Source organism: Amphiura filiformis, chromosome 8 (genome assembly GCF_039555335.1).
Source record: "Amphiura filiformis chromosome 8, Afil_fr2py, whole genome shotgun sequence".
NCBI lineage: Eukaryota > Metazoa > Echinodermata > Ophiuroidea > Amphilepidida > Amphiuridae > Amphiura > Amphiura filiformis.
In genome coordinates, this window is record NC_092635.1 from 27,024,732 (window position 1) to 27,046,962 (window position 22,231).

At 36.6% G+C, this 22,231-nt stretch overlaps 1 protein-coding gene across 2 annotated transcripts in view; it reads left to right on the forward strand.

The window, feature by feature from the left end:
- The window catches only part of LOC140158887 (tyrosine-protein kinase CSK-like), a 58,434-nt gene that overhangs the window by 3,232 nt on the left and 32,971 nt on the right, over positions 1 to 22,231 (forward strand). For both annotated transcript variants that reach the window (XR_011859832.1, XM_072182154.1), the window contains exons 2-4: positions 6,826 to 6,954; positions 15,624 to 15,849; positions 17,108 to 17,204. Coding sequence is in view for 1 of the 2 variants with exons in the window: in XM_072182154.1 (XP_072038255.1) it covers positions 6,893 to 6,954; positions 15,624 to 15,849; positions 17,108 to 17,204 (385 nt within the window). In the remaining variant the exon portion in view is untranslated. The remainder of the gene's footprint in view (positions 1 to 6,825; positions 6,955 to 15,623; positions 15,850 to 17,107; positions 17,205 to 22,231) is intronic.

Genomic DNA, 22,231 nt, shown 5'->3' on the forward strand with positions numbered 1-22,231 from the left:
TCACGACCCCAAAGGCGCAGTTCCAAATATGCATATTTTGCGTGAAAGCAATGTTCAGTGGATGTGGATCATTTGCAGTTCTGGTTTCATACAGTTCAACACCCCAAGTGGGGAAAAGTAAACCGGTTGCAGTGTGTGTGCTTTTTTGTAGATTTATTACTTGAACAGCTGCTGTAGCTGAGCTTTGAATGCGATTGGGTCAGATATAGTTATTGTGTCTTCTGGTAATGAGTTCCACTCCGTAACGGACCGTGGTATGAAGGAATATTTGTAGCAATCCTTGGATGGTTGTGGTTGAATTAAAATGTCTTGCTGTGCGAATTGCAGGTGAAGCGTGTTACCGGGTGCATAAGGGTTCAAACTGGGGCGGCTAGGTGACCTTTGTGTACTTTCTGGAATAGACTTAGACGAGATATCACTTAGCAAGTAGCGGCCAGTCCAGGTCTTGTAGCAGGGATTAGGGAACTTCCCTTCTCACAGGCCATAGGTCAGTGAAATAATACAATCTCAAAAACACAGTACAAGTACGAATGAAAAGAAATCTGCACAGTGCAGACTAATATAATCGAGCCCAAACTAGGTATGTGGGGATAGGCTATATTGTTGATCCATTGATTATCCTTTTCTGGTGTGTTGTGGGATAGAAAAGGGAGAAAATTTGATTGATTTGCCCCCTTTTGTATCCCACAATGCACCAAAAAAGGATAATTAATGGATCAGCAATATAGCCTACCGTATTTCGTCAAATAAACGCCCCCAGGGCGTTACATTTTCTCAAGGGGTTTTTGATTTGATTTGTTCGGGTTTTGACAATCCTGGATAACCCAAGAAAGCCTCTATTGAAGCTTATTTCCATTGGGGTCCATTTGAACACCGGGGCGGGTTGGGAACAGTCAGGGGTTAACACCCTACTCTTTTCGAAACTGGCTGCGAGATACATGTACAGGTATGGCTCTCTGTACACGGGACCGACGGCTTAACGTCCCCTCCGAAGGATGGAGTACTTTCATGATTCATTTACCCAATTCTAAATGAACCATGGGGAAAGCGGAAGTCTGAATTTAATCTACAGAAGTTGCCAATTAATTTCAGACTTTTTTTTTTTCCAAGTCAATATCCCAGCAAATCGCCACCGCTGAAATCGAACCGGGACCTCATGCACTAAAGGCAAGTACCCTAACCATTGCGCCACGCTCTCCCTGAAAGTAGCAGTTTTGGCCGTCAGGACTCCCGTATTACCACTTAAAACAAACACTGGCACTGTTTGTCACGTACATTGTAAACAGATCGTGACATGCAGGCTTTGAGTTTCAAAAAATTGAGGTGTGTGATAAATAGCACACCTCAGACTTGTGAGGAGTGCTATTTTATGAATGATGAGTGTACTGTGATTGTCAAAATGCATGTGAAGCCCAAAATGGGTGGACGTCCAGGAGCCCGCCTTAGGGCCCCTGGTGGGGTCCAGGGGTGAAACCCAAGCAGGGGCCCAGCCTGAAACCCCTGGATTTTGGCCTTTTCTAGGCCTTTTGGAAGGCTCCCCAAATCATAGCCTACTCCATACCATATGTGACCATCTACCACAACTGAGCCTGGATGTCTCCAGTGCCACTATTGAGATATGCTCCATTGAACTAAAACAATAAACAATAGGAAACAAAGGATTTATTGACTGTTTTATTGATTTTTCACTACTTAAATGTCAAGTACTATAGACATTCATACATCATTTTAAAGCTAATTTCAAGCAGAATATTTTGGTTGAATATCTCAAAAATGATGATTGGCGACTTCAGGGCTCAGTTGTGCTGGATGGTCACATATTTCCTTGAATAAACGCCCCCCGGGTGTTGCATTTTCCAAACGGGAGGCGTTTATTAGAGGTCATTTTTAGCATGACAATTCCCGTTAAAATCATTAGGTAAGCTTAAAAGTCATGCTAAAATGACGAACTATGAACTAGAAACACTGACTTTTGGTTCACTTCCGGGCTTCCGATACAGATTTTCGCCAATTATTGCTGCTATTATCGACCATGTGAGCAACTTGGTAAGCTTACTACACAAGATAGCATGGAAATATCAGTATTTTTGAAACATCTTGGTTGAAAAAAGTGGTGGGGGCGTTTATTTGAGGGGGCGACTATTCGAGGAAATACGGTAATTACTTTGTTACTTTGTTAGTAGTAGGCATGGTTAAAATAGATTTTGGCTCTGTTATTATAGAATTATTTCTGTTAATTTCCATGCATTGCAGATGGAAATCTGGTCAAATCCCCATCAAAATTGAACACCAAATGCGCAGTCAGTTTACGTCACAGGGCCTAATGTAACACATGTACATTTTTACTACTTATCTTATAATATTTTTGAAAAAATGTTTGCAGAATCTTGCTTACTAGTATAGCATACATGTATTTGAATCCTGAAAGTTTGGTTATTTGCGACGGGTGATATGTGAGTGCTAGTGTTAGCTTAAAGATTAAGGAGTGCGGTAAATCACACTCCTTATGGTCATTTAATAAGGAGTGCAGAGGAGTGCGACCGTAGAATTTGTTGAAAGTTCAATTTCAGGATGGTAATAAGAAAAATATGATACCAAAAACTCATCAACAATGAGAAAAATGGGGGGTGAGGTTACGGACCTTTAATAACAAATTCATTGTTTTTTTATGAAATAACAGAGTTCTATACATTGACTAACTTTGATACTAAAATCTTATAAATTTAAAAACAGCATATTTTGAGAACTGTACAACTATAATTGTGAAAATAATCACCACATGTTTCACTCCTCACACATTATGGGGAAATACAGGAAACCATTGTGTACTTTCTATTACTAGGTCACTGTGGTGTTTCACTACAAATGAGCAATCATCTAAAGTAAAGATCAGCTGTGCAGCATTTAGTTGAGTTTGTCTATTTGTTTTGGCAGGTTGAAATACTCAACTCAAGTACATGCACACTGTCATACAGCTTCCTGACGACATTTTCAACAATTTTATCCAGAATAGTTCTGTTTTATTGTTGCATAATTGTATGTACACGAAAAAAACAAAACAAAAAAAAACAACAGCGAAATATTTGGTCTAAAAATTAAAGTAACAGCAACCACATTGCAATCAAGCCCTTCTCTCATTTGTGCCAGGCTATTGCTACACTAGAAGTATGTCACTCGCTTACACTTACTTGCTAATCGGCCAATAAGATCACTGGTCTGGTGTTATAATTGCCAGACGATTGACCTTTTCGGTAAATCCTGTAAGCCTTTGCGAGTACACCTGAGAACTCGTCATTTGACGTCACGTCGACTTACAATGCGCAGAAGCGATGTTCGATAACAATATATGCGCAGATCGGGGTGACGTCAAATGACAGGTTCTCAGGTGTACTCGCAAAGGCTTATGGGATTTACCATAAAAGGTCAATTGAATTATCGAACCCAACTCTGTCATGTGCTTATGCTGCGTAAATTCACATTTGAAATGTAAAAACAAGTGCTGTTCCTCTCTGCCAGCAAGTGTAGTTATCAGAATGCGGAACATATTCATATGGGATGGACTATGTACCATAATCTGCCATAACTCAAAACTAAAGATTTGCAACTTTCTCTTATTTTGTGGGAACAGGTCTCATATTTTCATTCCATTTAAAATTTAACAGTCAGGAATTTCAACCTCCCAAGTTTCACAAATGAATATGTATGCAAAAACTATGCATTTCAAAAGACCATTCTCTTGGTCGGGCTGACGTCACAAAGGGGAAATAGCCTTGTAAAACCAGTGTACGCATGTGCAGTTCTCCTTTCTCGAGCTGGTTGCTATGCGCGCGCTTGTGCAAAGGGGACGAAGGGGACAATGTTCCCGGATGTCCGACCGAGTGAATACTGATAGTGATACATGTACAAAGCAGGGTTGTAGCTATGCCGGGCGGTGGCGGGCGGACCCGCCCGGCACTCTTAATTTCCACCCGGCACTCAAGTTAATTTTGAGCCCAATTACCCGGCACTCCAGTCTCAAATGTTTCAAATTTAATGAACAATCAGAACAAAAATGTGCAATTCTTAATTTCTTATCAAAATTTCAATTTTTTTACCATTTCATATAAATTTCACCCGGCACTAAGATTTAGCTAGCTATAACCCTGGTACAAAGACATGTATTGACAAAAATCAAGGAAGTGCTATTTGCAATCTACTATTAAAGACACAAAACTAAAATGTCATTGAGTGAGTAATCGGGTACCATAACAGGTGATATCAACCAGGTAGATTTTAATTAAATAAATACACATTGTATCAATAGTGTCAGTGTATATAAGGATGTGATAAAAATGTTATCAGTTTGAAGTGATCAACTGTCATAAAAAACAACAGAATGGGAATAAAGTCAAACCAATGAATGTATCAGATGACAATGATCGCCCTGGGATCACAGACCGCACTGGGATGCTGAAGATTGGAGGTTGCTAAGCTAACAAATAGGGTGTACACATTGTAAAATTTACATTGTACAAAATTTAGCTGACTAGATGTATGCTGCTGACGGGACAGTGCTACATGTGCTACATGTATTATCATTCAGATGCATAATTTATGGTGAAGTTGTAGGTAACCTGTAAATGAATGCAAGAAACCAGGGCCGCCGCTAGAGGGGGGTATGGGGGGGGTGTGACACCCCCCCCAATACACAATTTTGTCGGCAAAATGTGACTGCTGTCGGCAAAAAGATGTGACTGTCGGCAAATGTAGTCAAAGGTATGTGTGATTGTCGGCAAATTGTGAGAGCGATATAACAGATTAATGTGTTACTGAAATTGTGTTGTTGTAACGTAATAGACCTACTGTAAAAAATATTTTGAAAATTTTTTGACTCCTAACCCCCCCACTTTTTAGATTTCTGAGCGCCGTCCTGGCTAAAAAAAATTTGGGTCAACAAATTACAAAAAATTTACGTCGGCAAACCATACTGTACACCCCCCAATCATATTGGTCTAGCGACGCCCCTGCAAGAAACCTGAATAAGGCAATGGAACCAAATTAGTTTGATCTTTTAATCGACCATTGAAGCTTGGCCGATCCTTATGTATGAAATCAATTAATTGACCATTGTTTTAAATTGATAACATCATGAATCTTTGCATGTAATGATATTGAAATAACATTTGAAATAACAAGCTTCAAAAACAGCAAAAACAGTCAATCCAAAGATCTAACAAATTTGGTAGATTAAAATTTAGGGGGGGGGGACAAGCATTGAAAAATTTCAATTTCTGACTATTATAGCCCCAAATGAAGTTGTGTTAAATGCTATTTGATGGGTCAGTGCGCGCTTTGCACAAAATTGTGCAATTTTACCCTATTTGGGCCCAAAACATAGTGTTTTTCGTGCTATAAAGGAAGATGCACAGAGCAATTATTGCTTATTTTTTCTTCTTTTATTATTTTTTTTGGGGACATCCCCCTAGCCAAAATTTATGTGGGGGTGTGTCCCCCCTCACTGTCAGTTGTGGGTATAAATGCAATGAAGCAAATAATGTGTAATCAATATAGTATTGAAGAATTGAACAGGGCACCTGTCACATCATATCACTCTAAATACGTACCTCTTTGAAAGTGACAAGAAGTGACATCAATAATGTTGGAACGGATAATAGTACTTTGCAAACCTTTTTTGATGCTCATTGTGACAATCTAATAATGGCAGGCAGATTCCCCATAATAATATGGCTAAATCTGTCTCTTAAATGTTCAGTTCAATTCTGTGTTGATTCAATGTGTCTGGTCCTAGATCATTTAGTCTTGCAGTTGGCCATGGCGTTATAGCCTGTTTGTTCATTTCTTTAAACCAGACAGGCTTAAATCCTGATGTGACCAGGCTCAATCTGAAAAGCTTAATAAGTATGCTGGCCTGTTTGAAGAAAAACAGAATTGAAGGAAAAGAGCAAGGAAATGAAAGGCCACACCCAAAAAATAAAGTGTACAATTTTGCTCCAAGTCCTTGGGTAAAGAAATACAAAAATTGGGAATTCCATGCCCCGATACAAAAGCTAATTGGCTTCCATAATAGAGGCATAGACAATAATTCTTTTTGATAGTCTATGAAAGTGTATGTGTACATGTATAGCTGTGCTGATCAAATCTATCCTGATGTAATATGTGGTTAGTGGTGTGACTATGTAAATCCTTTTCCTGATCAAGGGTTAGATCATGCACCTACATCAGGTATTATGTAATATCTAATGCATGGGACAAGCTCTCTAGATGTACATGTGCACGTACAATGTACACTGTGTTATCTAGCCACCCATCCACCTGTCATTTTGGGTAGGCTGTTTGCACCTGGGACAAGCAAGATTACTCTGCTAAATTTGAAAAATAATGCTTGAATAAGTTCTGTGAACTCAGAAGAATACCTGACTAATAAATCAAGGCTATAGCAATAGCTATTGCTGTTTGAATTGACTGAAACACCAGAAGGTACAGAGGTCTGGTTTATCAAGGTTAAATTGTGGACGAGGAGTTTGGTGAAAATGACAGCCACTTGTCTGAAGACCCTGATTATACATTGTATGTTGAACATTTCGCTGATTTTCTTTCTATTATTTGATGCCTTTTAATGATGTACACTGAATATGAACTCAAATAATCAGGTAAACAAATTGTACTAAGATTAGTCGGGATAGCTTAAATTCCTGTTTTTTTGTGTACAAAAAAAGTCAAGAAAAATTTGTTCAATTTAAACTTTAAGTGTGTTTAAATTACACTGTACAGTTGTTATAGCTCCATCACCAGACTCATAAGTGTATTTATCCTGTCTTTTTGCAGTCACAACAAAGCTAAGTATTGGATGGACTCCGAGGTCACAGGAAGTAGCTGATCCCCCACGCACACTATGGCAGATGGCAGGGTCAATGGCAAGGATGGCAAACGAGGGGTGAAGCTTGATGACATGCCGTAAGTCTGTTTAATAATAACCTATTACCTCATCATACTCGGTGAGACACTGTTTCCCCTCGCTTCATAACACTCTCAGACTCCCACACATGAACACATACACGCACACAGACAAGTCCAAATGTTCACCCCATATGCATTGTATAGAAGCTTACTGTGTCTTACAGACTGGTTCAATTACGAAGACGCAGGCTTGGTCGATAGCGAGCTGGATCAGAATGAGAATAAGCGGTGGCAGCGGTGAGCATGAGAAAAAAGGAAAGCTTTATTCCATACTGGAATCTGTGGAACCTAAAACCAGAACATTGAAGAGGAAACGCTGTGAGAATATGAAATATGAGTGAGTGTATGCATTGATGAGCACCAGTAGTAAGACTCCATGTATCAGGCTATTCTAGTTGAAATTCATACAACCCCTATGGAAGATGTGTCCTATAATCTTCCACACAGGGAGTGTGAATTTCAAATGGGGTTACCTGAATGAGTGACTTCATTTGATGTCTATACTCCTTTTGTGGGAGATTAAGGTCATGTCTGCCATAGGGGGTGTATAATAGATTTCAACTGGAATAGTCCACTACATGTCTACAGGTGTTTGCTAAATTTGTTGTAAGGTGTACTTGGCAATTACTGTACTTACAACAAGCCTGTGAAATCTCCGCTACAGAGCGGAAATCCGCTTTTTTTTCATTTTTCTGACCGATTTTAATTTCCGCTTTTTAAAACATCAAAAATCAAAATAGTGTCTGTGTACTTCTGATAGCATTACGTGTATCGCAATAAAACGACTGAGAAATGAGATTAACGATGCTTGACAGGTCATATATAACATCATCGTGATATTATTTGATTCCTCGTCCATACTCATTGTGTAATATGTTTGTTTGCAACTGCGCCCATCAGAATTATGTTAAAAATGGCGCTGTGGTCCCTGTGGGGAAATATGTGATTGTTCGTAAGCGATTTGCAATCCAAACCATCTGTCGAAAGTTTCACATTTGATTTCATAAAATCATATGGAATTAAGAGAGGTACATCATGGCTAACATAAAATTTAATTTTGTCAAGCGGCGCTCACATTTTGGCAGTGAAATGCAAGCTTATAATTCTTCAATTTATTGTCTGTGAAATACACACGGAATAGCATTGAATTTGTACTGTAGTTTGGTAGGTAAATTTTCTGATATTTTTTAGAACCCCACTGGTAGGTAAATTTTCCGTTTCTTTTTTGAAAGCCCACTCACAGGCCTGTTACAAGTGATCATTGGAACAAGTTACTTTGGTTGTTAAAATTATATGAAATTACAATTTACTATCAGTATATTGGACCTTCATCTACACACTTGATAACAACATTTGAACATCTGTGCATAAGGCCAAGAAAACTTTGTTTTGAGTAGGGGCGGCCAGGTGGAAACTTGTGTTTTTTTAGGTGGGGGTCAGGAATTTCATAGTTAAAACTACACATTTAACTTAAAACATGTTGGAGCTGGCTGTTTACTTTGAATACTGTATAATTAATAATTAGTTTTTCAGGTAGCTACATTATGAACTTGACTTTTTCACCAATCAAATTAATCAAAGCAATTTTTCCCACAAAACGCATGCCACTTCCTAGTGCAATCCCAATTTTTTCTTTCAATTAAGCTTTCTGAAATACATCTAGAATATCCTCTTATGGCATACATTTGAATGAGGTTAATGACTGGATATGAATTTGTTGATGATCAAATGAAAAATGTCAATGCACTTCCAGTTGCTTTCATAACAATGAGTTGTCCCTTTGGTTTTGTACATTGTTCTGTAAAAGTTATTGCACATTCGTTGATATTTGTCATCGAACTGTAACAGTTTCTTTTCTGAAAGCCCTGCAGAAACCTTAGTTGCTTTGTTTTGGTTCACCAAAGCAGCTAATCGTTTGGACCAATCAGAGATCGTGTTGTTTCAATCCACAGTCTTTTTGTATAGGCCACCATTACTTTTTCAGACTTACAAAATTTTCTTTTATTTCCGTCTGGGCTTAAATATTAAATTTTATACCTTAAGTTTTAGCTCTCAAAATATTGCTTGGCAAATTGTCAGAATCCCTATCAAAGAGCCCCTTCAAAGACATGTGGTATCATGGTCATGCTTATAAAATCAACAGGCATAAAGGATCTTCTGAATCTGAATGTAACACAGTGCAGTTGCACTGATATGATATTATCATGATTATGTTGATCATAAAAGCAGCTTTATTTGAAGCATGATTCACATGATCAGGTTAGAGTGTCTATACTATGATCAGATACAAGGTTATAGTATGTCTTGTTCCAAGTTAAAAGTAACGATACGTTGGACTTGGCAGATTCGAAATGAATAAGTGCATTTATGCGGTTGCGTCACCAGCGTACGGACAAATCACTGTTCTTTGCATGTGTGTACGCTCCGCAGGATTAGGTTAGCGCTTGCAATTCAAATCTGCCACTCCAAAATCCAACATAGCGTTACTCTCAATTTGAGATGAGACAGACTATACTTTCGTTTGGCCAAATTCCAGCAATGTGCAGCCAACCTCTTGTGGATGTTCAACCCTCTATGGATGTTCAAATTGAGATCAGATCGGACTAGATTGTTTTGTTTATTTCTCAGTTGTCATGACTACTGATGCTTTGTGTGCCAGTCACATTACTTACTAATTAGTGAATATGACACAAACATAAAAGGTTCCCGTCTCTCTTGAATTACATGGATTTCTCAAAAGTGATTAGATTTCTAGTTTCATATTCCATATGAAAATGGAAATATTATTCCAAGTGTACATGTATGGTCAGTGTTTGAAATAAGCCAAAATTTTCAGGGGCCATTCAGCTTGAAATCTACAGGCCCTCAAGGGCCTAAACTCAAAGTGTAAAGTTCACAATTGTGACACTTTGTAGGATTTTAGACTCGCAAATCAACAGCAGATAATGCCATGGATTGATGTTGATGTCAGCATTGAATCCATCTTGCTGACTTCGGTGACATAATTTGCAGGCCCACAAGGTAGTTGCCCCCTTGCCCCCTAGCTACGCCACCAATGCTTGGAATCATGTTTATGTTTTTTTGGTTCCAAATTTGTGTCAGGGAGTGGGGACTAATATACTTGTGAAGTTATATATAGAGACTTGCGTGTCATGTTTTTCCCACAAGGATTTTGTTATAGATGCAATGGTATTGCATTTTGTAGGGTTGATTCACTCTGTATATTTATTTTGTAAAAGAAAAAACATTCGGTGAACATGTTCAATTTACAAATTAAACATCATTAAATTTGGAGAAAGACTTGAGCCCTGGCCAGGGGGGCACTTTGAATCCACTCTCAATATACCAATTACCGTAGAAATTTGGACTGATCGCTAAATCCCCAAATACCAAATTTTTGGCCAAATTTACACAAATTGGCAGTTTTACAAATTTGTGGGGAAAATTTTGTTACAGTGGGCTATTTTCCGAAATAGTTTGAGAAAATTTGGAGCCAGATATATCAATTTGATGTGGAGGCCAACAAGCAAATTAAATCAACTGAATTTGATCAAGAATAAATCGTAATCAGTCTGCGCCTTTCCTACAGTGTAAACGGTGTCTATGATTCATGTGCTGAATATCCCTATTGAACAAGAAGTGACGAGTTTAAGAAATTACAAGGTACAAATATACAAGTATTATGTTAAATTTTACTAGAGAAAGAGGAACTCTCCATGCATGATTGTAACTTTTTATCACACAAGACCAATGTGTGGAAATTGTCACAGCACATTTGCTTAAAATAACTTTTTATCAATGAGTCAAAGTCATCAGTTATTCAAATTTCAAGAGAGGAAATGGTTGAAACTGATTCAGAAAAACATCACCACGTGCACATATCAAAATTGCTTATGATTTATGCTTATAATTATTATAAATTAAATAATTTGATTGAATTAAAAAAAGTATCAAAGATGATTACTGGAATTGGCAGAGAATAGAGCTGTATAATTGAATAAGGAACACACTGATTAGTTTAGATGAGTAGAATACATGTATGTCCGTACATAAATGCAGAGGTTTAGACGGGATTCAAAATTGCACACACATCTACATGTATTCCTGTCTGGGTAATCCTGGTACACCATAGAGTATACGTCTTTATGCCTTCCTCGAGACAGTAAAGTAAAATAAAAAAAGAGGAAATGCCCAAGCAAAAAAAATGCTTGTTCCCCTTGGCCTAAAAAATAGCTTTTCCCCCCCCTCTTAGCCTGCTAAAAAAATCTTTGCCCCTCCTCCCCCCTGCACATGCCAAACTTTGGGGATCCAAATTTGCAAACCTTAGTGGTCTAGATGTAGCATTTTAAGCAACTGTACTGCTTTAAATTTTTATTTTAAAAAACACCCCATGAATGTGTGCGCCAAGAATTGCTTGCCCCCCCATTTTCAGCTGGCCAAAAAATCTTGCCTTGCCCAATTTTACCCTCCCCAGGTCTCATAATTTTTGCACAGCTGCTAAAAGAGAAAATTTATGCAAAAATATAACGTATCTGAAAGCAAAATCATTAAGCAGGAAATGGTAATTTTTATTTCGACATTTGATGGAATTTACAAGGGAGTGTTTAGACAGTTGTCAATTGAAAAAAGATGTTGTAGGGAGCACTTATTATGGGAGGGGGCTAATTAGGTAAAATATGGTAGATTTAAATGTCAATTTTGTAAAACAAAGTCCACTAGATGTGATTGGATCATTTAGGCAGCAGCTAGAGAAGATATCTGACCCTTCCCAGAATCCTTTGCAACATGATGCACCACCTCATTACAACAAACGACACTACTATTACTTTGTACGTCCAGGTTCCCTTTGTTTTCTGGCTATAAAACATGGGCCGATAGTCAAGAAATACATATTTTGCAAGATCTGGATGGATACTGTTTTGACCCATGTTGCACTAGATAGCAAATCAGTACAGAAAATTGAAATAGAAGAAATGCATTGTGGGAAGTGCAAGATATCTTGTCTGGGCAGCAGCAGAGCATATGGAACAGTATGGTGTAATTGAATTGGCATTTCTATGTGGCCTCGAGATTGCATGCAATTGCCTTCTATCAGATATAGCATTGTTTTTTCTTATTACTATTGAAAAAGACAATTATTTTTCCACACCATGCTCGGTTATGGATGGTATTATATTGTTTTTAAATACATGTTACAGCATTTTGTTAATTTGAAATATTATAATTAATAAAATTAATAATATTTTGGTGGATTCCTTGTAGATGCATATTATTTTGTTGAGAAACATATTCTATTTTATTCAAGTTTCAAATCATCTATATAATATTATGTTAGCAAAATTTCAAATATTGTTGGTCACATCACATACATGTAGTGGTGGAAGATAGTTTCAGCAAAAACCATAGTGGCGTTACCTGTGCTGTATCAGGAAATGTTTCACAGAGTGACATAATTTTTGACAATTAAATAACACATATATGTGTACATCCATATCAAAACGATGCACTTGTCGGCTGCTACATGTGTCTCATTTTATATAATAGCTAGGAATAAATACCAGACTCATATCAAGTGTAGGTCACTTCAAATCATCCCCAAGTCAAAAAAATCAAATCTTAAAAGCTAACTTTTATGTGTACTTTATCATGACATGATAAATGATCACAACAAGTGACTTGTTATTGCTATGCAATACATTGTACATGTACCCGGTAGTGTGTGTGTTTCTTGAAGTGACAATAAAATTATTAAATCTGTCGCTATGTGCTTCTATACCTGTCATCCATCCGCCCCTATGTGATGTGACAATCGATATGATGTCATGAAAAAATCAAGGCAAAACCTTCAAACACCTGTATTGAAGGTCTGTGGTCTTTGATTTGGGCATCTCACTGGATGGGTTTCTATCCTGTTGTTGGATATACAATAATTGTGGTCCTGTAGACACATTAGGTTGATGACATCACAGCAATACAGTGTAATATAAGCCCCCATCCACCTTATGAAGTGGGCAATACAGTACAACATTCATACATGTACTTAGAAACATGCTTGGTTATAGTTGCTAGGTAGGCCTAATGATCATATTTAATGCATCCACAAAGTGTTTGGGATTATTTTATAATACATGTACATGACATCGATGTTCAACCCATCAATAGCTGGAAACTGGACACCAATGGTAGGAATGGTCTATAGCCATTTGTATTGAGGGTTCCCCCCAAAAGCAGAATTTTCATGATTTTATGGGGTGTTTTTTTTTGGGGGGGGGGGGGCAGTGCTGTATTTCATACTGCCCACTTTCTCTTGTGTGCTACAACAGTGATTTTAGAAAATTAACTCTTTACATCAAGTAAACTCCATAGTAATAAGATGCTAGTTGACTTAGTTTTACATCACCATGTCCATATTACCTGTCCATGCTCCCCAGTCAGTCAGAACTCTTGGCCCCCTTTAAAAACTTCATGATATTCAATCAAATCACTCTCCCAACAGCCCTTCTAAATACCCCCCCCCATGACAGCAATGCTTACAAAATCATCATAATTTTCATAAAACATACACAATGCATTACTGTACTTGAAAACAAACCAAACAAATTTGACACTGCAATCTGTGATCAACTGACAAGCTATAATGTACATCTAATATTTTACATACATTTGTCAGCAATATTTTGATTATTATTCTGTATGGCTATCGTTCTGTCATACCTGGGATGAAATAAACGGACCTGTAGAGTTTCTTAGAGATCGTAGCTGAAGTGAAGCTGATTTGTATTTCATGGGTCCCTGGAAATCTGTCATGATATAGTAAACAAGAAAAGCAATCTTAAAGGCACTGTAAGAACAGGAAAATGTAAATGCCCTGTGTACAATCTTTAGCAGTTTCTCAAATTATTCAATACTTTTATTGTCTTTTTGGCATATTTTATAAGTTTAAAAGTTCTGCAAGGTATTTATCTTAATTTAGATATCTATATATCATAATTTTGTTTCAGGCAGTTGTACTGATGCTTTTCATGTTCAGAATGATGTGTTAAAAAAGAAACACATATAGCATAAGCATTGAATCATTAAACTCAAACTGACATGAACAGTAAGGTGTGTAGCTTAGGGGTGGGTCAGAGATTTGTCAAGGTGCCTTGTTTGTATTGTGAAATTGACATACATTGTACATTTTATAACATAAAAAAGTTTATAAAGAACTCAACATGCTAAAGAAAGCTGAAACACTTTTCAGTTTTAACTTTCCTTGTAGGTTTTTGTTTTGTTTGAAATATAAGTTATGATAAAGGAACCATTTGTCAAGTATACATGTAGATATACCATTTCTAATGGGCCACTTTTTTGCAAGAAATCTTTTAACATGGGTCCTGATTAGAGAAAAAAAATCTCTAAACATGGGTCCCAATTTGAGAAAATTGATCAACAACTGTCAAATCAGCCATTTTTTAGGTAAAAAAAATCAAACATGGGTCCTGATTTGAGAAAGAATTGATCAAAAACTGGCAAATCAGCCATTTTTTAAGTAACGAAAATCCCTAAATATATGTAGGGGTTTCAGAGTTCCAGCGGCACACCCTTGTCAAAATATAATACACATACCCTACCCACCCCACTGACCCCAGGGCTCAGAGCAGTACACAAGCACAAGCTGAAAGAAGATGCCGCATTGTTGTGTGTGCAGAACAGCTACCTCAACTCGTTGACGTCAATTGCCACATCAGGACAAAAAATGGTATAGTAAGACTAAGCCATGTCGTTAAACGAACAATTTAAAAAAAGAAAACAACAAACAAAGATACAAGAAAAAGCAGAAGACAATCGTTACGGTACCTTTAATAAATTTTGGACCTGCCCTACATGTATTGTGTGCTGGTCAGCTAACTCTGGGCTCTAGAAAGAAAATAAACCACCTGGTCAGTGAACTACAGTATAGTTTTGGGAGGCAGTCCACATCCAAGATTTTAATTGGTTATGTGACTTGAATGTAATCTAATCGAGGTAAAAATAGCTAGCACAAGATGATTTAGGGTAAGAGTTGGCTTGTAGACGGGCTGGGTAATGAGAAAATGCTTTGCTTGGTTAGTTGTGTGTAGTAATATTCTAATAAGTGAAATTATTTTTGAATGTCAGCTCAAAGTGAAGTGACGTGATTCACCTTTTTTGTAATTCTATAAGACTGCACAAAAGTAATGCAGCTGTTATAAATACGCCCATAGCTTCAGAAATAATAATTATTTTCATAATATTTCAACATCGAAAGAAGGATGGTTTATTTACGTGCATCTTGACACCCCACTTGGTTATTACGCAAGAATTGTGGACCCTGCATTATCTTCGCATTGGCTTCAAATCAATACAAATATACCTGCGACTTTTAAATTTGGGTATTTTTCTCTAAAAACACTGTTGTTAATATCAAACAAAGTTGGACAAATGAGGTACCGTATCAATATGCACATATATAGATCATTCCTGTGTGGAAGATTAAGGTCACGATGTCTTCCATAAGGGGTGTATGGATTAAGTGTAATAGCCGATTACAAACTCCAACTAGCAGTGTGAGTACTTATGTTGATGAATTCAAAGGTTATAAATCTTAAAAGTGCCATGCAATTATTTACTAATCATGTCCATTTCCATTTTGTTCACTCCCACAGATGGTTCCACGGCAAAATCACAAGAGAAGATGCAGAACAACTTCTAAACCCTCGCAAGACTGGGCTGTTCCTAGTGCGAGAAAGCACACACTACCCTGGTGATTACACACTGTGTGTTTGTATTTTTGAAAAAGTGGAGCACTACCGCATCATATATGAAAAGCATCAAAGACGGTTGACCATCGATGAGGAGGTGTTTTTTACAACTCTACCAGAACTTGTTAGGGTAGGTATGCCTGATTTGCTCAGCAAGTTAGGAGATTGTGTCATCCTATAATTAGCCCTGTTTGCATGGTGACACCCCTTGAATAGCGAGTGAAGCGACTGTTTCAGCTGAGCTAGTTTTTCATCTCAGAGAGTGTCAGATGATACTGAGCTGGTTTTAGAGACATCCATATGTATATCATATTATTATTTTTTGATTTGTGGCAATAGTATTTGTGAGTTCCAAGATTTGTTTCTCAATTCAAATTCCATTCAAGAGGATAGACAGGGTTCCCTCCATATATTTTCTGACCTAAAATCTCTTACAAACACCAAATTTTTTTTTTTGGACCATGCTCCTGACATTTCTTATTTTCTAGGCCTGTATGTGTGTCAGTTTTATTTAACCATTTTTGGAAAGTGCAGTCTCATGTCTTTGTAATTATGGGCTATTCCAGTTGAAATCCATACACCCCCTATGGAAGACATGACTATAATCTCCCACACAGGGGGTGTTGATTTCAAATGGAGTTACCCAGTCAGGTAACCCTGTTTCAAATCTACACCCCCTCTGTGGGAGATTATAGTCATGTCTTCCATAGGGGGTGTATGGATTTCAACTGGAATAGCCCATTCAGTAACAAAACCGATCATCATGCTAGGTACGTAAGTAATTTGTATGTTAAAGCCTGGGATCTAAATTAGGGATGATGTATTAAAGAAGAGGTTGTATTGAGATTTCTTCATTGTAATAATGTCTTTCTATAATTGGTCTTAAAAATAAAGGTATGTTGCGTGAAATAGGCAAGATCACACTTTATAACACTTTGTGTTCATGTCTAAAATAATGAAAAAACGTAAGGATGTGCATGATAAAATCTGCCTGTAACTGCTGAAAAAAAGCTTTGGCAACATTATCCTCAATTTACTTGATAGGGTGAGCTTTTTTTCATCACAAGTGACAGGAGTTATCGCTGTCTAGTACCATTAAATTAAAGACATCCACTGAGAATATACTGTAGACAACCCTTGCCAATAAATAATAACAGGTTTTAATTTGGTTTGTCTTTATAGTTTTCAGTCATAACATGTACATGTTATAGAATTGCCTATATTACTTTTGTATATTAAAAATGATGATAGTTGCTTTATATGTATTTGGAATTAATAAAGAAATCACATTAATTAACATTGAGACATGAAAGTGATTTATATTATGATGATAATTAACTGTCATGGTTGTTCTTTTTCTGACCTTTTGTTCACCCTTCTGTCGGCAGCATTATGAGGAAGATGCAGATGGCTTGGTGTCACGCTTGATGAGACCAGTATCCAGGACAAAACCTGACCAAAGAACCACAGAAGCTTTCACAAAAGGTACTACATCTTCTATTTACTAGAGCTAGCCCTGCTAGAAATACATAATTTTGGAGGCAAAAAAAAAATGCACCTCACCCCCCCCCCAAAAAAAAACACTGCAAAATTACATACATTGCATGCATTTCTAAATCTTAAATAGAACAGAAAGTGAACACACACACAAAACCTCAGCTCTTTATGGATATAAAATTTTCATTCAATTTGTTTGGTATTTTTAAAATCATATAAATTATTTATTTTTCTTGCAAGAATTTTACCCCAAAAGACAAGAAACGCTTTTAGAGCCAACAATGTGGTTTACACGATAAATACTTGTGTATTTGTAGCAGGCTTAACTAGAGTACGAAGAGTTTTGATTATTATGTTTTGCCATTTATTCCTGTAGAAGGACTAAAATATAATCCTGAACTAAAATATGGGTTATAGTCAAATTAGATAGGACCTACCACTGTACCACATTCTCTCTTATACTATAAACCTGTGTAATAACCCCTCTGCTACAGAAAATGATAGTGTCAATATTATGCTGAAATATGCCAAATCCAAGAATCGTCTACAGGCATCACAAATGTTCCTGTAAAGTTTTGTTTTGCCCAGCAAGAAACAGTATTTTTATTCACTTTGTAGAAAAGGGAAGTTGAGGTAGAAAAGGAAATACCTTCAAATGGCCTCTGATCGACACCTTTTTGATAATGAAGCATCACAGGGCATTATGGGGGGAAAAGCATTTGTCTTAAAATCAAACATATTACTTCAAAACTTTGTTATTCTTTACCCCAAATGCTGAAATAATATCTGTAATAATTGCCATGAAGAGGTTTTGTCCATTACAATATAATAAGGTAAACCTCACTGGCTATTTTGGCAATTTAATGTGGCGTTATATGGGTGGACATAATGTCATAATTATGACATAGTTATTACTAATATTATTTCATAATTATGTCATAATCCAATAATTATTTCAATGGAGTTTTCTGCAAAATGTAGCTTTGCAAATGCTTATTACAATCCAATAAGAAAGTGAAAATTGAATATGACTGACTTCAGAGTGATTTTGCTTGATCACACCACATATGCTAATATGAAAAGAACATCGCCTAAATAATGATTTTGCTAATACAAATTTTTCAAAGCAACTCAAACCCCGGGTACCACTCATAGGACCTAATAGTAATACCCATTTCACTCCAATACTAGTATTAGTCACCTTTTGTAAATATAAACCATTAGATTTAATTTGCTTTTCAGTATTTTAATTGCAAAAAAAAAGGGATATTTGTTTCTTTATAATCCTATTTGGTTGCCAAAACTGACTTTATGTTGTAGCAACAGAAAACAAACAAAGTAACTAAAGTGTACAAGTTTGTAAATTCTTATATTAATAACTAGATATACGCAAAGAGAGGCTGTACTGGTTAGCAAGATTGAGATTCCTTAAACGTATTACGCTCTATGAATAGATACCATGAATATATCATATAGAGGTTAGCAACACTGTCATTAATACAAGCTATGCTCCAGGAGTACTATATGTGGAACATATCTCAAATATTCATGCTGGATTGGTAGGCAAATAATTAGTGGCTTAGAAAATGCTCATACATGTATCATCTTTGCATATTTTTATTGGGACAAATTACAACAAACAATAAAAAACAGAATATTCAGAATATTAATACAAAGAGAAAGGCAAAACACTGTTAGGGATCATATATTTTGTTAAATGTTATTATAGTTTGTCTACCCCATTTTATACCAATCACTGGCTCCTGTATATATGTTGTGTCCATTATTGTGTACTGTGTGCTGTCAGGCAGAAAAGTCAAAAAGCCAGTCAGACCCAACTAGGAAACACTCAATAACAATAGCAATTAAACATTGGCAGATTTACATTCCCTAGTATGTTTTCATTGTATTTTTCTTTTCAAAAGTTTCCTTGTTTATTTATTGTGTTTAGGTCTGGGAACATTGGATTAATAATAAATATAATGCTGCATTAGCATAAATCTTTGCAATTCCAGAAAAATACAGTAATAATTCTTTTAGTTCTATTAGGCAATGAAAGTCAAATTTTAATATTTGGTCAGTTTTTGGAAATAAGGGCCAAAAACATGCATTTTTAGGAGTTTTGACAATCAAGCCCAAAGACTTGTACACAAACCAATTTCAAGTTACGCATTCTAAATTTTGGAAAATACATTTTTTCTAATCTTTTTCATAATCAATTATCAAAAATAACATAAAATGTGAAAAATATGTGCAAACTCTTAGCATAAAAATTATACTCAAGTTGCAGAATGCTTAGACTTGTGCCAAGTCTTAGAATTTGGTGACTATTTTGTAAGAAAAAAATCATTATTGCATGTTTGTGGCCCATTATTCCTCAAATTGCAAAAATATTAAAATTTGACTTTTATAGCCAGTTAAAACTAACTAAACAATTAGGATTTAGCTATTGTTTCATTTTGGCAAAACAAGATATTTTGTAAGTCCAAAAAATTACTTTTTTTTTCTGGAATTGGGAGTAGATGCTAGTAGTATGATACACATGCATGCACGGCTAAGATAAATAAAACTCATTGTACAAGTAATGTGCTGAAATTAACTTGAAATGACTTCTGTAAAATGAGATTGTATTACGTTATGAATCACTTCCTGCAAATTAAAGCCTTAAGAAAAAAAAGTCAATGAAATTACAATTTCAGTTCTCCCAAAGTACACACTTGTTATCACTAAACACAGTTATAAGAAGACCCGTCTCTCCTGGGGTTGATTCAATGCCACCGTCTCAAGCTTTCATATCTACTGACTTACCAGTTGACGCCAGTTTTGCGCACATTTTGGCCGTGATTCTTTCATCGACATTGCGTATACCCAGGAAATCATTGGGCAATGCAGCAAACAGGAATATTAAGTCATAAGGGCTGGGTTTGTGATGTATGCATGATAAATCATCAATGGTTCCATTTATAGAATGAAATGATATTACATTTGTACCAGTCATCTTGACATAAAAAGATATGGGGGGACCCTGGAATGTTTGATGATATTACGAGAAATAATAAATAAATAACTAAATTTCGGATTTATATAGCGCCTTTTTCCAGCTAGGTCTTGAAGGATTCAAAGCGCTGTAATTTCGCTGCCATGGTGAATCTTCACAATCAGATCGCATCATCTAGGCCAGTTGCAGCTGAACTTGGTGCAGACCTATCCGCACTTAAATTGTAACATACACCCATTATCTGTGCAGCTCCCCAAATTCCATTGGGTGAAGGAAGTTTTTGATAACTAATCACCGATTTTTTGAAAGCAGGAGGAAACCGGAGATCCCGGAGAAAACCTGTGAAAGCGAGCATGGAATCTGGATAAACCAAATGTACATACATTGGTGTACAGTCCATGGGCACGGCCGGGGCTTGAACCCGGGACCTCAGTGGTGCAAGGCGAGGGAACTACCGCTGCGCCAACTCGCTCTCCCGTGAGAGTAAAATGAAGACTTGTACATGTGTTCACGGATGCATTAATTATGGTCTAGTAAAATATTGGTATACTGGCCACATGAGCTGTCATAATTGTATATAGCAAGACTGAAATAATATTAACACCCAATTTAATTCCAAAATGTTATCCTGTAAAACCAAGGAATGAGCAGCAATGACTGTAGAGTATTATGTCCTAAATGGCAGTATGACTAAGAGATTGTTAAGGATGCACACAGGATCACTGAAGTGTTACATGGCCAAAATTGAGTTTTCATCACTAATGTCATCTTCAAACCGTATTTTATCTTGTCATTAATAGATTTTAAAGAAATCTTAAAATTTGAACCATAAGAAAAGCTATTTTAAAGACCCTTTTCATTAAAAATTCGTCAAAATGCAAAAGCAAATAAATCATTGTTTTCATGCAATAAATCGCGTTCTCGTAACGCCAGCATTGCGGCGCATAGCAAGCAAAAGACACGCACACATGGTAAACTGGATGGGCGAGGTGATTACTGATTGAGGCGCTGAGTCGCCAATCGCGATCACTACCGTATTTTATCGTATTGATCTCTTCCAAGGTAGGTAAAGCTTGCACCATTGCATTGCGAAACTTCGCGCCGACAGACAACCACCGTCCCCGTCCCAAAATCAGTAGGCCTACTCGATAAATTTCGCCAAAAAAGTGCTGATATAGTGGTATAAATTATAGTTTTTTTTATATGAACACAATAGTGAATTTTTTGTTTGTTTTTGTTTTGTTTTTCAAGTTTCATTCTGAACTTGAAAAGATGAAATTTATCTGTAAGAAGTAGTTACCCGTAAGATTTAGCCCTGTAATGATGACGCAATCTGGTAGATACGATAGACTCTGCGGTCGCTTCAGTCTCGCTTTTAATTTTGAAGACCATAAAAAATAGGCAAGTAGTTACTACCGGTAGGCCTATATTAGGATACCTAAGGCCCTGAATAATGTTTCAAAGTGTTATTAAAACACGAATTTAAGATTCGTTTCAAACGTTCTCTACTCCTGATTGACCATTAACGCAATGTCAAAAACGTTGACATTTCAATACATCATATCGACCATCTAGGCATAGGCCTACAACTCTTTGTCAAAAATGTCGATATTTGAAATCGGCATAGCGAGCACGAGTTTTAAAGCATTTTCATGAATGTTTTAAGAAAGCATTTTCATGACTGTTTTAATGCTAAATAATAATTTCAAACGAGAAATATAATCGAAAACGCAAATTGCGTGCTTTTTTCATAACCCATTTTAACTACATTTCCATTAGTAGGCCTATTAGGTCTACCATATACCATGATTGCGATAAAAGCTTTTGGTTTTACAACACTTTTTATGCATGTTTTGGCCGAATGCCTTTTTATTTGCAATGTTTGTCTGGCTTTCAACTTTCACGTTTATAATGTTTTCTGCATAGGCCTACTTTAGGCCGTATAAAATTAATGTTTTGGTTCTCGTCCAGAGGATTTTCATGAATTGATGAGGGAGGGAGGTGTTTTTTTTTTTTT